Consider the following 19344-nt stretch of genomic DNA (forward strand, 5'->3'; position numbering starts at 1 on the left):
TCTCTTCCTGTAAAGGAATGTGGGTTAGAATCCCTGTAAAGGAAATCCGCACTGGAAGCCGGGAGCCCGGGGACCGGGGCCGGGAGCACGCGCGGCGCCGGAAGCCGGAGCCCGGGGACCGGGGCCGGGAGCGCGCGGCGCCGGAAGCCGGGAGCCCGGGGACCACAGCAATTCAGACCGCAAGCGCGCACCCGGGGACCGGGGCAATTCAGACCACAAGCGCGCACCCGGGGACCGGGGCAATTCAGACCGCAAGCGCGCACCCGGGGACCGGGGCAATTCAGAGTCAGCTGTTGCCCGGATCGCGAACGTGCTCCGGCAACTCAGATCGCCAGCGCAGCTGCTGCCCGGATCGCAAACGTGCTCCGGCAGCTCAGATTGGAATTTAAATCAGAAGAGAGCCAGGGGACGTCTCCCACCGGTCTCCACTGGCTGTCCTATAGCACGTCCGCCAGGACTGTGCCAGTTTCAGTTTCAGACCTCGCGAGTCACAGATTCAGATTCAGAACAGACATACAGACACAGACAGACAAACGGAGACGAGCCAGCTCACCTATCAGTAGATCGATCTTAGCAGATCCGTTGACCAGGGGTCTGGTGGGCTTGGGGAATCCCGGACGAGCCCCCAGATGTTATGCCCAGACTGTTTGTTCCCCAAAGAAGACCACCAGAGTCCAGAGTCAAAGCCAAGCGGCAAGGATTTTTACTACAAGTTCGAACCTGGTCCCTCCTTTACACAGTATACAAGAGGGCCCCGATCAATGCGAGCGTTTGCTTTTTATAGCCCGAAAGTTGCAGGGGAACAAAGAAATTCTTTTGGCTCCCGCGCTTTCAGTAACCTTGAACGGCTGTCTCCTTATCGGAGACTTTCCAGGTGGTGTTTGTACTGGGCTCAGGGAGTTTCGAGCCCGGGGGCTGAGGAATGTGCCCAGCTCCTTTCATATTGAGCCAAAATGTAAAATGTATACTATATATTGTAGTCAGAAACATTGAAAGCCACTGATTTAAGGAAGCTGTGAAAGCCTTTTTGCTGTAAAAGTTATCCCTTCATGATCATGCTACTGCCCTCCAGCCTGGGTAACAAGAATGAGAAACTGTCTCTTAAAAAAAAAAAGTTATCCCTTACTTTGCTGCTAGAGTTTCAGAAATTCAATCTTTAGAATCAATTTCATTGCATAAATATTGGCCTGTAGCTGCTGCTGGTTTTAAAAATCAGGTATTCCTAGGAAATAATGTTTTTATTGTGACTTTGTTACTTTGCTTTTCTTTTTGATAGATGTTTCTTTGGGCAGGAGAGATCTGTTTTCAACACAACTATATGTGGAACTCCTATATGAGATTGATAAAAGTAGTATTTTAAAATTTATTTTTGCTTTGTTTTCTTTAAAGTCAGGTCAGTTGAGGAATAAATTACATAAAGTTAAAGTTCTTCTGTTTTAGGTGTACAGTTTGATGAATTTTGACAAACTTAGTCATAAAATCATCACCGCAATCAAGATACAGAATTTCCCTTTTTGTAGTTTTATTTCATTGTAGTTTGATTTTTCTAGAATGTCACATAAATGGAATCAAACTGTGTGTAGCAATTTGTATCTTGCTTCTTTCAGGTGGCATAATACTTTTGAGACTCATTTGAGTTGTGTTTATCAGTGGTTCTTTTTATTACTCAGTAATACTCTATCATCCATTTATTTATCCATTTACTCAGTGATGGACATGTGGGGTATTTCCAGATTTTAGCAATTATAAAGCTGTTATAAACATTCATGAACAGGTCTTGTGTAAACAGGTGTTTTGATTTCTCTTTCATAAATATGTAATCCCTCTCCCCTAGGAGTGGGATTGCTTGGTCATATGGTAAGTGTACATTTAACTTCAGAAGAAACTGCCAGACTGTTTTCCAAAGTGACTGTACAATTTTGCATTCCCACCACCAATGTATGAGGGTTCCAAATGTTCCATATCTTCATCAGCACTCAATATTGCTGTTTAGACATTCTAGTATGTTTTGCAGTGATGTCTATAATTTTACTTTGCATTTCCCTGATGCCTAATTATGTTAACATTTTTTCATGTGCTGGAAAAATGTGTCTTCTTATTGAGCTGTGAGAGTTCTTTATATATTCTGGATACAAGTCCCTCATCCAATAATGTGTTTTACAAATATATTCTCCCACTCTGTGGCTTGTCTTTTCATTTTCTTAATTGTGTCTGTCAGAGAGTTAAGTTTTTCGTTTTAGTTAAGTGCAGTTTATCAATTAAAGACTATTTCTTCAAAGTATTTTTAGGTTCACAGCAAAACTGAGAGGAAGGTACTAAGATTTACCCCCTGACCTACAAATGCATAGTCTTCCCCATCATCAGCATCCCCGAGCAGGGTGGTACCTTTGTTGTGATTGAGAACATATATTGACGTAATCATTCAAAGTCCATAGTTTACATTAGGGCTCACTCTTGCCATTGTATATTCTGTCAGTTTAGACAAATGTATAGTGACATGTGTCTGCCATTATAGTACCATACAGAGTAGTTTTGTTACTCAAAAATCCTCTGTGCTTGGTCAATTTATCTATTTTTAAATGGTTTCTATCTTGTCTAAGATATCTTTGCCTAATGGAAGATCACAAAGATTTTATCCTGTATTTTTTCTTCTAGAAGTTTTGTTGTTTTAGCTTTTACATATAGGTCATGATATGTATTGTTTCACACATATGTATGTATATGACATATATCCACCAACTCATATATTTATGCATGTATGTTGGTCTATAGTTTGTTTATTTGTTTCTTATAACATCTTAATTTGGTTTCGGTGTCAGGTTAATGGTGGCGTTATAAAATGAGTTGATCTGTGGTCATTAGTCTGATACCATGTTTTGCTTTCTAGTATTTCCCTTTGTTTCTGCTCTTTGCTAAAATTGCTTGTGTGTTGTCTACCTTTCCACTAGATCTTTTAACATGCTGGTTATAGTTTTTGAAAGTCCCTTTCTTTTAGTCTCAATATCTGGATCCTTTCTAAATCTGTTTCTGTTTATTGCTTTATCTCTTGACAGTGGGTTGGGTCTTCTTCTTGCTTTTCTGGGTGTCTCTTCTTCTTTTTCCTTCTCCCTGCCACCCACCCACCCACCAAGACAGAGTCTCTCTCTGTCTCCCAGGCTGGAGTACAGTGCCGCAATCTTGGCTTACTGCAACCTCCACCTCCTGCGTTCAAGCGATTCTCCTGCCTCATCCTCCCAAGTAGCTGGGATTACAGGCATATGCCACCACACCTGGCTAATTTTTGTATTTTTAGTAGAGACGGTGTTTCACCGTGTTGGCCAGGCTGGTCTTGAACTCCTGACCTCGTGATCTGCCCACCTCAGACTCCCAAAGTGCTGGGATTACAGGCATGAGCCATTGCACCCAGCCTATTTTTCTTCTTTTCTTTTTGTTTAACTGAATGCTGGATATTGTGGGTATTAGAAGAGACTGAGGTTAATAGTATTTACGTCCAGGAATGAACCGTATTAATGTGAAGGTTGTTCACATCTTATTATTAGCAGTTGAGGTAAGTTTGGTTTCTTTTTTTTTCCCTTAGCATTAGACTTTCTTTATTAGCTTATTCACTGGAACGATGCTTGGAGAAGTCTGAAAATGCTTGGCAAGTTTGTTAGAGATCTTGCTTTCATATAATGTTTAGACTTTCTGGCTTTCTTTTTAAAATTTTTTTAATTTTTTTATTTCAATAGGTTTTTGGGGAATAGGTGGTATTTGGTTGCACAAATAAGTTCTTTAGGTGGTGTTTGGTTACACAAGTAAGTTCTTTAGTGGTAATTTCTGAGATTTTGGTGCACCCATCACCCAAGCAGTGTACACTGTACCCAATGTGTAGTCTTTTATTCCACTTTTATCCCAGTTTGGTTTCGTGTCTATCAGGACCTTCAATGTACTGCAGGCTTCATTTTCTACTGGTGCTACTTTGTGCTTAGAATTGCACTTGGGGGTCCAGGAGGATTTTTCGCTGTCTCTCTGCTCCATCCCTTGCTTTCAGCAGTCTTCACATGCCAGAGCTGCAGAGTGGAGTCTGTCTCCATCCTTTTCCTCTGCCTCCCAGCAGCAGACTTGTTACTTGAATCTAGGCTCATAGTTGGGGGTCAGGAAGGTCACTTTGTTGAACTCTTCTCCTTCTCTGTTGTCTTTGTCAGCTCCTAGTTTGGTCAAGCCTCATGTATCTTAATTCTCAGCATTTCTGCCTGTGCCCTTGAGAAGGCTCTTTTGTCTCCTGCCTTTGGTCTTTTCTGGAAATACCTGATGGAGGCCAATGGAAAAGAGTTTGCAAGTTCCTATGTCTGTGGCTCCAACCCTATTCTAGCTTGATATGCTAGCCCACTTGGCCTTCAAGAATCTGTTACAATTTTAGCTGCTTGCTTTTTACCCGCTTGTGTGACAGCATCCTATTTCAGCTATGCTCTAGCAAAGACGAAACTCCTTATAAGTCCTGTCCGTCCTTGGAGGGATATGTCCCGGTGTGGAATTCAGTTTACAAGGTTGCCTTATTATCACACATCTGATGGACTCCAGAAAGGTGTGATTTTGTTGATCAGCAGGCCTCAGCCTTTTGAGCACTAGGGACCAGTTTCACGGAAGAGTTTTTTTCCAGGAGAGGCGGGGAGGGTTTGGGGATGAAACTGTTCCACAAGGAGCACACAACCTAGATTGCCTGCATGTGCAGTTCACAATACAGTTCACGCTCCTATGAGAACCTAATGCTGCCGCTGATCAGATGGGAGGTGGAGCTCAGGTGGTCATGCTCACTCACCTGCTGCTTCCTGCTGAGCGGCCCGGTTCCTAACAGGGCAGTACGGGGGGGATTGGGGTCCCCTGTTGTAGATTGTATGGCTAGGTTTAAATTTACCGTATTTACTAATGAAGTCAGTCATTGAGTCTAATGGGGCTATTGGGATTAGCCCCAAAAATTTAGGGAAATGGATGACTCGTACAGACTTGTGTCATCTTCAGCATACCACTGTTTGAATTGAACAATGATATAGTTATTGCTCTTTTGTGGAAGTCTTTTCAGGAACTATAAAGAGGAGAGCAAAGAGAAAGGCAGTTTAGTAGGAGGAGAATGTTGGAGGTAAAAAACAAAACAAACTGGAGGCTGAGGCAGGAGAATGGTGTGAACCCAGGAGGCGGAGCTTGCAGTGAGCCGAGATCAGGCCACTGCACTCCAGCCTGGGTGACAGAGCGAGACTCCGTCTCGAAAAAAAAAACAAGAAATGGTGAAAATAAAGGATGTGTATACATCAAAATGAACTTCATCTTTTTTATTATTTATTTTATTTGACTTTAAATTTTTATTGCTATCACTTTGTCTATTTTCTAATTTTGCCTAGAGCTAGCCCTGGTATAGGATGTATTATGTATTTTAAAATATAATGTGATTTTAAAGTAAAAGTTAATTGCTTCATTTAATCATTCTCTTAGGCTGCTAAAAATGTTAAATGGCAGTATATTAATTGACATTATAATGATTGAAAGTAATAATCTGCTTTATTTATTGTGAGGAAATGAAAGAACAAGTGGGAATTTAGAACCTATTGGTGCTTATGGTCTTACTTGTCACCATGGATTAAGGATGAGTTTAGGAAGAAATTAGCAAGACTTTCAGCTGTTCAGTTTTCTCTCATTATAAAGCTTTCCTTTAAGAAAAGTTTTTGACAAACACAAAAGTATATCAATAATTTTATTACTTTTAGTGAGGAAATTAAAGTTCAGCCAAGTCAGTTCAGAGAATCTGTAGAAGCAATTGGAAGGATTTATGAGGAACAGAGAAAGTTAGAAGAAAGTTTTACCATTCACTTAGGTAAGTGTGTTAACTTTTTCCAGTTATATTTTATTGTAACTTCTGAAACTTTTTTTTAATTATTAGTTTTTTAAAATAATAGAGACAAGGTCCCGCCATGTTGCGGAGGCTTGTCTTGAACTCCTGGGCTCAAGCAATCCACCCACCTTGGCCTCCCAAAGTGCTAGGATTACAGGCGTGAGCCACCGTGCCTGGCCACTGAAACTTTTTTTATGTGCTGTAAGAGAAAAATCCCTAACATGAGTAGAGTGTTCCTATGTTATTTTTAATTCCAAATTATGTTTTGCTTTAAGAAAGACTATATTTTGTTGGCTTTAAGTTTTGTATATTTATATAATGTTTTTTTCAGATAGATTAAATTGAAATAGTCATTAAAATGGAAAGTTGCAAGGCCCATTTTTAATTATTTTGTAGTACGGATTTATCTGGATTCTTGCCATAGAGATTCGCATCCTGTTATACTGGACTTTTTGCAGCTGCTTAAGTATCTTTCCTGGACTATTGCCTACCCCCAGGAGCCCAGTTAAAGACCATGCATAATTTGAGATTGCTGAGAGCAGATATGCTGGACTTCTGTAAGCATAAAAGAAATCATCGAAGTGGTGTGAAACTTCATCGGCTCCAAACAGCTCTGTCACTTTATTCTACATCTCTCTGTGGCCTGGTTTTACTAGTAGATAATCGAATTAATTCATATAGTGGTATTAAAAGAGGTAAGTTAACATCACACACGTTTATTTTGTTAAATCTCACGCTGTAACACTGTTCTTACAAAGAAAGGAATTATGGGGAAACTGAAAAAAAATTTTAATCACCTTGACATTCAAGTAGACCAAACAAACATACCCAACCATACTTATTTTATTTCAAACTGTAGCATTGATCGAGTGCTTCATGATGTTTATTTTTCTTTGCTATTATATTATAAATAATGTTTTTATAGAATTCTCATTACAAGGTAAAACAAAAAGCAGTCACGTGTTTTCAGTTTAGAAGCAAATCCTGGCTTGGTGATTTTTAGCTCATCCATTTGTCTATCTATATATATGTGTGTGTGTGTGTGTGTGTGTGTGTGTGTGTATGTGTATGTATATATATATATTTATTTGTTTTTGTTTTTGTTTTTTTTTTTTTGAGATGGAGTCTGGCTCTGTCGCCCAGGTTGGAGTGCAGTGGCCGGATCTCAGCTCACTGCAAGCTCCGCCTCCCGGGTTTACGCCATTCTCCCGCCTCAGCCTCCCGAGTAGCTGGGACTACAGGCGCCCGCCACCTCGCCCGGCTAGTTTTTTGTATTTTTTAGTAGAGACGGGGTTTCACCGTGTTCGCCAGGATGGTCTCGATCTCCTGACCTCGTGATCCGCACGTCTCAGCCTCCCAAAGTGCTGGGATTACAGGCTTGAGCCACCGCGCCCGGCCTATATATATATATTTTTTAAATAACCTACCTCTTAAATTTGCTAGGTAAAATTCTACCTTCCCTCTTAGTACAACTCACTTTTTATGATTATTTCTAAATTTGTAAATATATAAAATGTAAAATATATAAAATATATGAAATGTATACCTGTTTTTTGAAAGAAGCTTAAGTAGAATTTATTTCCTCTCATAAATATAAGAACCTTCTTGTATTTTTATAGCACCTTTTGGGGTGGATTATGATCAAAGTATTATTTAAAGAAGACCTGGAATTAACATTTCTTTGTCTCTTAATTGTATACTCTTTTGAGTGAGTGAGAGGTTAAGTTTCTAATCAAAATAAAATTACTGTGCCCTAACTTAAGGCATAATTGTTTAAAGGACAAGTATAAGAAATCTTAAGAAAAATAAGTATTATTTTCTGTTTCTACTAAATCTCATTGTAAGTAAATACTAAATATTTGGTAATTTGCATTTAGAAGTTTGTAAATGTTTTGGGTCCTTTAGATTTTGCCACAGTTTGCCAAGAATGCACTGACTTCCATTTTCCCCGAATTGAAGAGCAATTAGAAGTTGTCCAACAGGTGGTACTTTATGCCAGAACCCAGCGCAGGAGTAAGTTGAAAGAATCACTTGGTGGGTAAAACTCACTTTTATTACATTCTGTCTGTAACCGCTGTAATAGTATATGGATCATTATTAAGATCATATAGAAAATTATATTGGTGGAAGATAGAGGGAAATTAAAAACAAAATTTAAGATATTTTTAAGTTTTTTTTTTTCTTTAAAAAGAACATCAAAATATTTTTTGGTTTTTGGGGTTTTTTTTTTTCCTTCAACTTTTATTTTAAGTTCCAGGGTACCTGTACAGGATGCACAGGTTTGTTACATAGGTAAACGTGTGCATGGTGGTTTGCTGCACCTGTCAACCCATCGCCTAGGTAGTAAGCCCACTGTCTATTAGCTGTTCTTCCTGATGTTCTTCCCTTCTCCCAGTAGGCCCCAGTGCGTATTGTTCCCCACCATGCGTCCATGTGTTCTGATCATTCAGCTCCCATTTATAAGTGAGAACATGTGGTGTTTGGTCTTCTGTTCCTGCATTAGTTTGCTGAGGATAACAGTTTCCAGCTCCATCCATGTCCCTGCAAAGGATATGATCTCATTCCCTTTTATACCTGCACAGTATTCCATGGTGTATGTGTCCCACATTTTCTTTATCCAGTCTATCATTAATGGGCATTAGGGTTGATTCCATGTCTTTGCTATTGTGAATAGTGCTGCAAAGAACATGCGTGTGCATGTATCTTTATATAGAACGATTTCTATTCCTTTGGATATAAATCCAGATCTTCAGAAGCTTGAACTCTGTGCCTAATTTTCTTTTTTAAGGGAATGATTTTCTTCAAGGTTCTTGGTGAAAACTATTGTTAAATTTCAGTACTATAGTTATACTTGAAGTAGGCACTCGGTAGAAAGTTGGTGATCTTTTGATCCAAGTTCTATATCTTTAAAGTGGACGTAAGTATTACTACAGAGGGATTGGAAACGTAGACTAAAAGGTAGCACAAAATATACACTTTTTGTATGTTATATCTTTGGCTTAAGTAGCATGAAGTCAGTTAAATGAATTATTTTGGGTTCTTAAAAAAAAAAAACTCTGTATCCTCAAATGACTGCTTTTTCTATATTTATCCATAACATAACATTCTTTGTATTTAGGAAATTTACAGGAAAATTTTTTTTAATTTATTGAGATATATTTGACAATATTGTATATATTTGAGGTATACAATTTGATGATTCAATGTGCACAGATATTGTAAAATAATCACTTCAAATGGATTAGCATATTTATTACCTCAGATCGTTACCACTTTTTTGTGTCCATGGTGAGAACACTTAAGATCTGCCCTCTTAATGAATTTCAAGTATACACTAGAATATTGTTAAATATAATCACGTTGTCATACATTATATTTCCAGAACTTATCCATCCGTGTGGCTGAAACTTTGTACCCCTTGACAAAAATCTCCCCATTTCCCCCCGCCCCAGCCCTGGTAACCACCTTCTACTCTCTACCAATGTGAGTTCAACTATTTTAGGTTCCATGTATAAGTGAGATGATATAATATTTGTTTTTCTGTGTCTGGCTTATTTCACTTAGCATCCTCCAGGATGCTTAGTGTCCTCCAGGTCCATCCATGTGGTTGCAAATGGCAGGATTTTCTTTTTTACGGCTGAATAATATTCCATTATGTGTCTGTTTGTGTATGTGTGCACATTTAGGTGTGTTTTTAATATCTTGATTATTGCGACTAATGCCAAAATGGAGATAACTCTTTAAGATACTAATTTCATTTCCTTTGGATATATACCCTAAAGTGGAGTTGCTGGATCATAAGATAGTTCTATTTTTAATTTTTTTAAGAAACCTCCATCCTGGAAATGGTTTTTAAAGCTATTGAAAAGTTAATGGCATCTTTCTTCAGAAGCTTTCTATCTATACATAGGAAGAGGGTTAAGGGAAGTCAGGTAAAAGAAAAATGATGGCCGGGCGCGGTGGCTCAAGCCTGTAATCCCAGCACTTTGGGAGGCCGAGACGGGTGGATCACGAGGTCAGAAGATCGAGACCATCCTGGCGAACACGGTGAAACCCCGTCTCTACTAAAAAATACAAAAAACTAGCCGGGCGAGATGGCGGGCGCCTGTAGTCCCAGTTACTTGGGAGGCTGAGGCAGGAGAATGGCGTAGGCCCGGGAGGCGGAGCTTGCAATGAGCTGAGATCCGGCCACTGCACTCCAGCCCGGGTGACAGAGCGAGACTCCGTCTCAAAAAAAAAAAAAAAAAAAAAAAAAGAAAAATCTCTGGCTCAAATCCCAGAGTAATTTAGCTGTGTTTTAATTGAAAAATGAAAGTTTAAAGAGTGGTTTCTTTGTAAATTAAATTGGTACCATTGGTTTGTTTAGTTAGGACCTAAATATTAGGGTAATAGTCATTTCAAATATGTTTTAAGTTGTGTTTTTCTTTTATTTCATATATCACAGATATAAAATCATAAACATCCTCTTGTCTGGCTTGAATGCATACACAGTATTTTATTATTTCTCCTTTTTTTTTTTTTTTTTTTCTTTGAGACAGAGTCTCACTCTGTCATCCAGGCTGGAGTGCAGTGGCGCGATCTCAGTCCCCGCAACCTCTGCCTCCTGGGATCAAGCAATTCTCGTGCCTCAGCCTCCTGAGTAGCTGGGATTACAGGTGTGTACCACCATGCCTGGCTAATTTTTGTATTTTTAATAGAGATGGGGTTTTGCCATGTTGGCCAGGCTGGTCTCAAACTCCTGGCCTCATGTGATCCACCCGCCTTGGCCTCCCAAAATGCTGGGATTACAGGCGTGAACCACTGCACCTGGCCAGTATTTTTATTATTTCTTATAAAAACCTGATGTTGGTGCCCAGGAAATAAAACATGGTAGGCTTTAAAATTGGGGCTGTCTTCTCCTTTAAATCTGCGTTTGGTACTTTTGAATGCTTTTTTCTTTCTTTCTTGTCTTTGTTTTCACCTGCTGTGTTTAAAAGAAACCATTATAGTATTTCAGGTGCATGTATTTTTGTTGTACAGTAGCAGAGAGATATTATATCTTTGCTTGGTATAAGGAAGACCTTTCTGAAGGGTCTTTGTTCCCCTCTCCCATCTTCCTCTCTCCCAGAAATTATAGAATTCTTTCCTTTCTCCTGTAGCTAGAATGTGGCTATCTAGTCATAACTTGACTAGGGTTCACTACAGTTTCTTTATCTATTCAATAAACTTTAAAAGAATGGTTTATATGTTTTTAATCATTCTTTAAATAGGTCAAACATTCTGAAGATTCACAATTCAAACTATACAAAAGAGCATACAGTGAAAGTGTCCCTCTGTTCCCAGCCATCCAGTTTCCCTCTTCAGAGGCAGCCAGTGCTATCACACATGTCCCTTGCAGACAGATGTTTATGTATGTATAAGCAAGTGTATGCGTGTACTTGTTTATTTTCCTTTTTTACATAAATGGCAGCTTTCTATGTAACACTATTCTGTACTCTGCCTTTTTCACCGAGTAATTTATCTTGGAGATCATTTCGTATCAGTCCATAAAGACCATCCTCATGCTTTTATGCTGTTGCATAGTAGTCCATTGCAGGATATCCTGTTATTAATCAGTCCCCTACTAATAGACATTTGATCTAGTCCTTATTTTTTGTTATTATAAGTAGTGATGCCTAGTAATGGTAAATAACCTTGCATATGAATAAATGTGCATGTGTGTGAGCAGTAAGCATATCTACAGAAGAGATTCCTAAATTCCCAGGTTAAAGTTCATAATTTTCATAGCATTGGCAATTACTCTGTGTAGTATTTCTACCAGTTTATATTCCCACTAAAGGCAGTTGAGGGTTTGCTGTGGCAATATGTGTTATATATAACAGAGCCAGCTGAGTATTAGAAAATCCCTATAGAAGTATATCCTAACAAAACCTTTCAGAATATCTTGGTATACCCTCTTCTTCTTCTACCAGTTGTTATTACTTTTATCAACCCTTGCCAAAAGAACTCATATCCATATTACGTAAAAATAGTTTCCTTCTTCTCATACAAACTAGCAATGATGTGATCAGAAACATTTTAACATTATTCTTAGTAGTGACTAAAAGCGTGAAGATTGAGATCATGACAGGTGTGGAAGGAGGAGGAGGATTCTAAGTATATTTATGAGAGATAGAAAGTGTGCAGTCAATGACAGGAAGTTTTTAAACCACATATGGCTAAGGCAGTGCATGTATATCATGACTTTATTTTGTTCTTGTTCAAGCAACTACTTTGTGGTTTCAGTGAGTCAGTGATGCAAGTAGGTTTATAAAAGACTTTCTTAAAGAAAGCTGCATGTTGTTACAGAAGAACTTTGTGAAAATACCTTCTCCATCTTTTTCTGTGCACACCTACGTATTTGTTCTGCACGTTTACATCCTGATATGCAATTGTTTATTCTAAGACATTCCATTATTTTTCTTACTATGGTTGTTATATTAACATCTTTGTATTTCTTTGGTCCATGATAAAAAGCCAAAAATGTTTATGTACATTTTATATACGTTTTAAAAAAAATAAAACTGGCCATCTTCTTGCTATTACTAAACAAGGCATTGCCATGAAAATATGGAAAGGGAAACGGACTACGAACTGTTCTCTCTTGTTTACTTAACAGAGATTCTATTTGTTCATACTCCATGTGAACAACATTAGAGTCCTTCTTTATTGTTCCTTATAATCTGTGCTACGATTAGACATTTATTCAAAGCCTGTCAATCACATGGCTCTGTATTACAAACGATAATTCATTAAATATGGATTCTAGCATCAGAGCCTTCTATCTCTCTGACTCTTGATTTATAAAATGTGTGCATTTATGAAGTACAGTGTTATAAATCAATTTATCAAAGTAGTCACTAGATAAAAATATTGTTACTTTTATTCAGATCTCTTTTAAAATTATAATATTTTGATATTTGCTGTTTACTTGTTTGAAGGTCTGTTTTCATGTGATTTTCTGATGCTAAAAGCCATTCCCAAATAGATTCCAAAATAGTTTTTAATTGGAATAAATATGCAACCTCTTAAAGACAGCTAATATGAAGGCTAATATTCAGTTTGCCTATGTGAGTTCTGATGGAATTCTTATAAAGTTCAGATGTCTCTTTTATTAAAATATATATGTAAAATGATTTGCATTCGATCTTTATAATGTATGTTCAATCATAATGTTTTTTTTACCAACATTTATTCTTCTAAGAAATAGCATGCCTTCAAAAAAGAAGAAAAACTGTTAAATATCTGAAAAAAAAAATGTTCCATTTGAAACAGTTTCACCTATCTGTTATAACTGTATATAGCATCAGGTAAGAAATAAATTTGAGGAATGGGGTGAATATACAGTGATTCCTAGTCCCACTAGCCGTTTGTTTGTAACCCTGAACAAGTTATATCAACAACAGTGACTCAGATTCTAAAAATAAAGATGGCCACACCACAACTACCTAATGAAGTTATTTTATATGTGGTTAACTTGGTGCCCTGAACCTCCCAGATGAAAAATAGGATACTGGCATAGTTAATACCATAGGACTTAGAATCTGAGTATGTGAATTCAAGACCTGGCTCCACCACTTACCTGTGCATGCTTGGTTAAGTTAGTTAACCCATCCAAGCCTCTGTCTCCTCATACATAAAATGGACATAGTAGTAGGATTTACCTCCCAGGGCTGTGGTTATAGAGATTTTGTAAGAATTAAATGACGTCATCCATGTAAAGCATGTAGCAGAACGCCTGGCACATAAATGCCCTTAGTGAATTTTTGCTGTTGCTGTGATTCTTTTGGGAGTGGTTATAGTAACATATTCTCATATGTTGTTCTTTCATATTGCATTGTCTTATGAATAGATTCTGGAAACCAAAATGGAGGAAATGATGATAAGACTAAGAATGCTGAGAGGAACTATTTAAATGTTTTACCTGGTAAGTATTTTTTTTTATTTTAAATTACTGTTTTCTTATACCAAAAAAATGTTTTATAATGCACACCATAGGAATTTGTGTTTTAAATCTATGATTTTAGTATATGTCATTATATCACTTTGAAACAACACTTTGTACCCCTATAATACACTTTCACAGATGTTTTCCAATGTTAAACTTGATTTTTTTGTTTGTTTTGAGAGAAGCCATGCTCTGTTGCCCAGGCTGGAGCACAGTGGTGCGATCTCAGCTCTCTGCAACCTCTGCCACCTGGGTTCAAGCGATTCTCCTGCCTCAGCCTCCTGAGTAGCTGGGACTACAGGCCCACGCCACCACACCCAGCTAGTTTTTTTGTGTTTTTTGTAGAGATGGTGTTTCACCATGTTGGCTTGGCTGGTCTTGAACTCCTGACCTCAAGTGATCCACCTGCCTCAGCCTCCCAAAGTGCTGGGAATACAAGCGTGAGCCACCATGCCTGGCCTAAAACTTAATTATTAATATTATACTAGTACTCACTTTTTTCTAGATCCATAAAAGAAAAATTGCTCAAGAAGTTGCATAAGTTTTATTGTTTTTTATTGCAAATTTTCTCTTATACATTATTTCTTAGTTTCTTAAGAAATAAACCAAAAAATAAGTTTTACTCTGAAATATTAACTATACACTTCTCAGCCTTATAGCTAAGATCAAGTGAAATATAAACAATAGTACATAGAGATATAAACAGTTGAACTTAAATATAAAGAAAATGGGTCATCTTATTTAGAATTTTATTTTCATTTCCCCTTACATTTTTCTGTTTTCCATTTTATTTCCTTTATTATTCTTAAATATGTTGTTTAACAACTGAAAATTCAGTCTCTCAATCCTGTTTCTGATTGAATTCACTCTGATAACCCTTAGTGTTTATATCACAGAGCATAACAAGGACTATTTGTATACTTTATAAAATTTTTTAAGTAAGTGGTATATTTTACAGTTTCAGAAATAGCCATCTCTTGATGGTCTTTTATTCTCCCTTAAGGTAATTTTATCACATTTTTTCCCCAGATCTTTGACATGTAGGTCACATTACATATGTATATGTGTATATATATATATGTATATGTATATAAACCACTGTCACTCAGTTGGAACACATTACATTTAATCTAAGCAAATATTATACCCAATTCTGGTATCCATCTTGTCGGGCCCTGTCTGTTAGCCTGTGGTCATCAGCCTCGAAATTTCCTTCCACCTTCAGTTATCCCACCTTAGTGGATAATGTTAGAATCACCACATGTTGTTTCCTCCACTGTGTGGAACAGGAAACCATCCTCCTCTTCGTTTAAAAATACCTTCAATGAAGGATCTATTGTATTTCTCTTCATGGATCCACAATTTAAATCATCCATATTTTGTGGCTTTCTTAAAATGTGCCAATCTTATTTCTACTCTGGAAGAACCGAAGTCTGGTTTTTTTAAACATAACTGTTTGTTGCTGTATGTATTCCCTTTCTTAGTCTTTTCTGGAAAAAGCCTATAGGTTGTTGAACAACTGGCAATTCAATCTCTCAGTCCTCTTTCTGATTGAATTCTCTCTGATGACCCTTAGTAGTGTTTGTATCACAGAACATAACAAGGACTATCTTATTTGTATACTTTGTCTCTGTGTTACAACCAAATCAGGAGGATATATCATAAGTCTGAGTCAGAAGAGGAATATTAAAGTATTCAGTTAGAGATAATAGCATATTAATTTCCATTTAGTTAAAGTATACCTACACAACCAGGATGTTTACAGGAGATGAAAAAATCTAAATCAAAACTTATTTTAATTTTTAAATTGCAAAGAAAAACAGTTTTATTTATATACTTGTAAGCCAGTTATAGTTTACTTAATAATGATCTAAATATTTCCAGTTTACATCATCTAATTCTCATAACCTTGTAAGGAAAGCAATCAGCATTATTTTCCCCATCTCATACACTAAGTAACAGAGGATCAATAAGTTGAATTGATTTGCCCAAGATCACTCAGCCAATGTGCTAGAAATCAGATCTTCTTAACATCCAATCTAGTCCTTTTTCTACTATAGCATATTAATTTGATTACTACTGCCAGCCCCACGGCCCCCATTTTATTAATGGGTAAAATTAGGCCAAGAAACAAGTCATTTAAGGTCAAAGAAAGCAGTGCCAATTTGGGGATTAGGAGCACCTGACTTGTTCACTAAGTCATCCTGCCACACTCCTGGATCATGGCCCATATCTCAAGCTATGACTTCCATCCTGTGAATAATCAGTAGCAGTTTAGAAGGTAATACACTGTACTGGGCCAGAAGGATACTGTCTTATCACATAGTCCACTGAGTTTCTGATAAGCAGTCTGTGTCTTTTGTTGCCTTCCTAGAAAATTATAACTAAACTATTCCTCACCAATTTTCTTTTTTACTTTCTCTTTATCCAGTTTATTGTGATATATCTGTTGCTGTCCTTTCTTTAATTTCCTTCTCTGTTTATCTAATTCCTTTATCTCGTTCAAGTTAAAATAAAAAATAAAAGACCTTTGCCTGGGACCTGTCAGAGGCATCTGTGGATACAGCTGATGCACACTGGTAACTAGAAATGTTAACCATAGGGCTAAAGTATATTAAGTATTTTAAGTGTACTGTATGTTTCTAAGTAGATCCTGAGATAATGACGTTGCTGCAAGGGCGAGCAGAATTTGTGAGGGCAGAGGTTAAGAGTGTGAGAGTAGAGATATGCAGACCTTTCCTAGAAGGACTTATCAGAATTTCCACTGAGGTATATGTATTGGTAAGAACATATCCTATGCTTTCTATTTTATTTCTTTATATTGATAGGAACTACAGAAAATACAAGCTGATGAGATTTTTCTTGGCTTGTGGGGCTACACAGAAAAAAGAGTGATGGTAGGAAGCATGGATTTTAATGTTTGAGAAAGACTGCTCCAGCGTTCAGCCTAAAATATTCATTCAATAAATAATTATTGAGTATCTTCTACGTGCCAGGTGCTGTTCTACTTGCTAAAGATAGAACACTGAAGAAGATAAACAAAACTCCTATAATTATGGCATGTACACAGTGGTCTCTTTAAAATAATACGTACACAAAAGAATTTCAGTGCTAAGAAGAAGATAAAACTGAATAAGGTGAAAGAGTAAAGGGTGGAGGAGACCACTAGTAGATAGGATAGTCAAGGAAGACCTTTCTGAGGGGGTGACTTTTGATCTGAGATGTGATTGATGAAAAGAAGTCAGCCCTGTGAGAATCTTGGAGAAAAGCCCTCCAGGCTGCAGCCCTGAATTGGGAACAAGCTCTGCATGTTTGAAGAACGGAACAAAAGCTTGTGTAACTGGAGTGACGAAGGAGTGAGACAAGAAGATACTGGAGAGAGAGGCAGGGTCCAAGTCATCTTGGCCTGCTAGACTAGTGGTCCCCAGCCTTTTTGGCACCGGCACCGGGGACCGGTTTCATGGAAGACAGTTTTTCCACAGACCGGGGATTGGGGAGGTTTGAGGATGATTGAAGTGCATTACATTTATTGTGTACTTTATTTATATTATTATTACATTGCAATATATAATGAAATAATCACCCAAGTCACTGTAATGTAGAATCTGTGGGACCCCTGAGCTTGTTTTCCTGCAACTGGATGATCCCATCTGGGGTTGATGGGAGACAATGACAGATCATCAGGCATTAGAATCTCGTAAGGAGCACGTAAGCTAGATCCCTCACATGCGCAGTTCACAGTAGGGTTCATGCTCCGGTGAGAATCTAATGCCGCCACTGATCGGACACGAGGTGGAGCTCAGGCTGTAATGTGAGCAGTGAGGAGTGGCTGTAAATACAGATGAAGCTTCACTTCCTTGCTGGCGCTCACCTCCTGCTGTGCAGCCTGGTTCCTACCAGGTGATGGACGGTGCCATCCATGGGGGACCGTTGTTCTAGACCATGATAAAGAGTATGGATTTTAAGTAGGGGAGGGATATGATACATATTTAAGTCATAGCTGCATGAAGAATTGGTTTGTAGGTGGACAAGCAGGGAGTAAGGAGATCAATTAAGAGAATATTACAAAAACCTAGGTGAGAAATTACAGTAGCATGAACTGGGGTGACACCAATAAAAGTGGAATACTCAGATGTGGGCTATTCTGGAGATAGAACTGAAAATAGTTGGTGGTAGGTTGGATTGTGGATGAGGTGTTAGGCATTCAGGGAAAGCACAGGAATTAGGGACACCTATCTTTCTGTCCCGGGCAACTAACTGGACAGATTGGTCTCATAAGTTGAGATGAGGAAGAGCAGATTTAGGGCCTAGACACAAGAAGTAACCTTTCTTACATGTTAAATTTGACATTTTAGGCCAGGCGTGGTGGCCCATGCCTGTAATCCCAGCACTTTGGCAGGCTGAGGCAGGCAGATCATGAGGTCAGGAGATGGAGACCATCCTGGACAACATGGTGAAACCCCATCTCTACAAAAAAATACAAAAATTAGCTGGGTGTGGTGGCACGTGCCTGTAATCCCAGCTACTCAAGAGGCTGAGGCAGGAGAATTGCTTGAACCAGGGAGTCGGAGGTTGCAGTGAGCCGAGATTGTGCCACTGCACTCCAGCCTGGTGACAGAGTAAGACTCCATCTCGAAATACATTAATTAATTAATCAATTTGACATTTTAGGCATTTACATCAAAATAAAGATGAGCACTTATTTGATTTATTTACTACTTGGTGGTCACTTCATGCCAATTTATGAGCCTATTGCATAATTGGCTATTGTCTCTTATTTTCATTACCCTCTCTCTGAGAATTAAGGAGCAGTAATCACAGTTGATTCCTGAATCCGGTAAATGTTCATGATACACCCCACTAGTTCAGCACATTGATTGCCAATTACACTTATTTATAAAGCCCATTGATGAATGTGACTTAGGCATTTGATAATCATAATTGTATTTCTTGTTCACAGGGGAGTTTTATATTACACGGCATTCGAATCTCTCAGAAATCCATGTTGCTTTCCATCTTTGTGTGGATGACCATGTGAAATCGGGAAACATCACTGCTCGTGATCCTGCCATTATGGGACTCCGAAATATACTCAAAGTTTGCTGTACCCATGACATCACAACAATAAGCATTCCTCTCTTGCTGGTACATGATATGTCAGAGGTAAGCAGATAGAAAAATCCTGGAATTTTATGATTAACATAATTGTAATATTGATTTAACCCTCAATATTGTATAATAATTCACTTTACGTTTTTTTAAACTAATGGATTTTTGCATCTCCTATCTGGTTAGTAGAATTGAGTGACATATAATACAAAATGGTGAGTAATCCTTAATCATTTATGTTCAGAGAGCTATAGCATTGTCCTATAGTAAATAGACTAGAAAATCAAAATAATATTTAGCTTTGGATAAGATATGTGCCTCTACACCTCTTTCTCCTCCTTTTTTTTCCTCCTCTTCCCTGTCTTCCCTCTCCCCTTCCCTCTTCTTACCCCTTTCTTCTTTTTTG

At 38.0% G+C, this 19344-nt stretch overlaps 1 protein-coding gene across 5 annotated transcripts in view; it reads left to right on the forward strand.

Moving 5' to 3' along the window:
* The window catches only part of C11H12orf4 (chromosome 11 C12orf4 homolog), a 51471-nt gene that overhangs the window by 19820 nt on the left and 12307 nt on the right, over window positions 1-19344 (forward strand). For 2 of the 5 annotated variants that reach the window (XM_025403524.1, XM_025403521.1), the window contains 5 exons: window positions 5739-5845; window positions 6361-6558; window positions 7769-7897; window positions 13734-13808; window positions 18790-18992. In XM_025403524.1, coding sequence (XP_025259309.1) covers window positions 5739-5845; window positions 6361-6558; window positions 7769-7897; window positions 13734-13808; window positions 18790-18992 — 712 coding nt within the window. The remainder of the gene's footprint in view (window positions 1-5738; window positions 5846-6360; window positions 6559-7768; window positions 7898-13733; window positions 13809-18789; window positions 18993-19344) is intronic. The other 3 variants (XM_025403525.1, XM_025403523.1, XM_025403526.1) reach the window with 2 other exon arrangements.

This window comes from Theropithecus gelada, chromosome 11 (assembly GCF_003255815.1).
Source record: "Theropithecus gelada isolate Dixy chromosome 11, Tgel_1.0, whole genome shotgun sequence".
Taxonomy (NCBI): domain Eukaryota; kingdom Metazoa; phylum Chordata; class Mammalia; order Primates; family Cercopithecidae; genus Theropithecus; species Theropithecus gelada.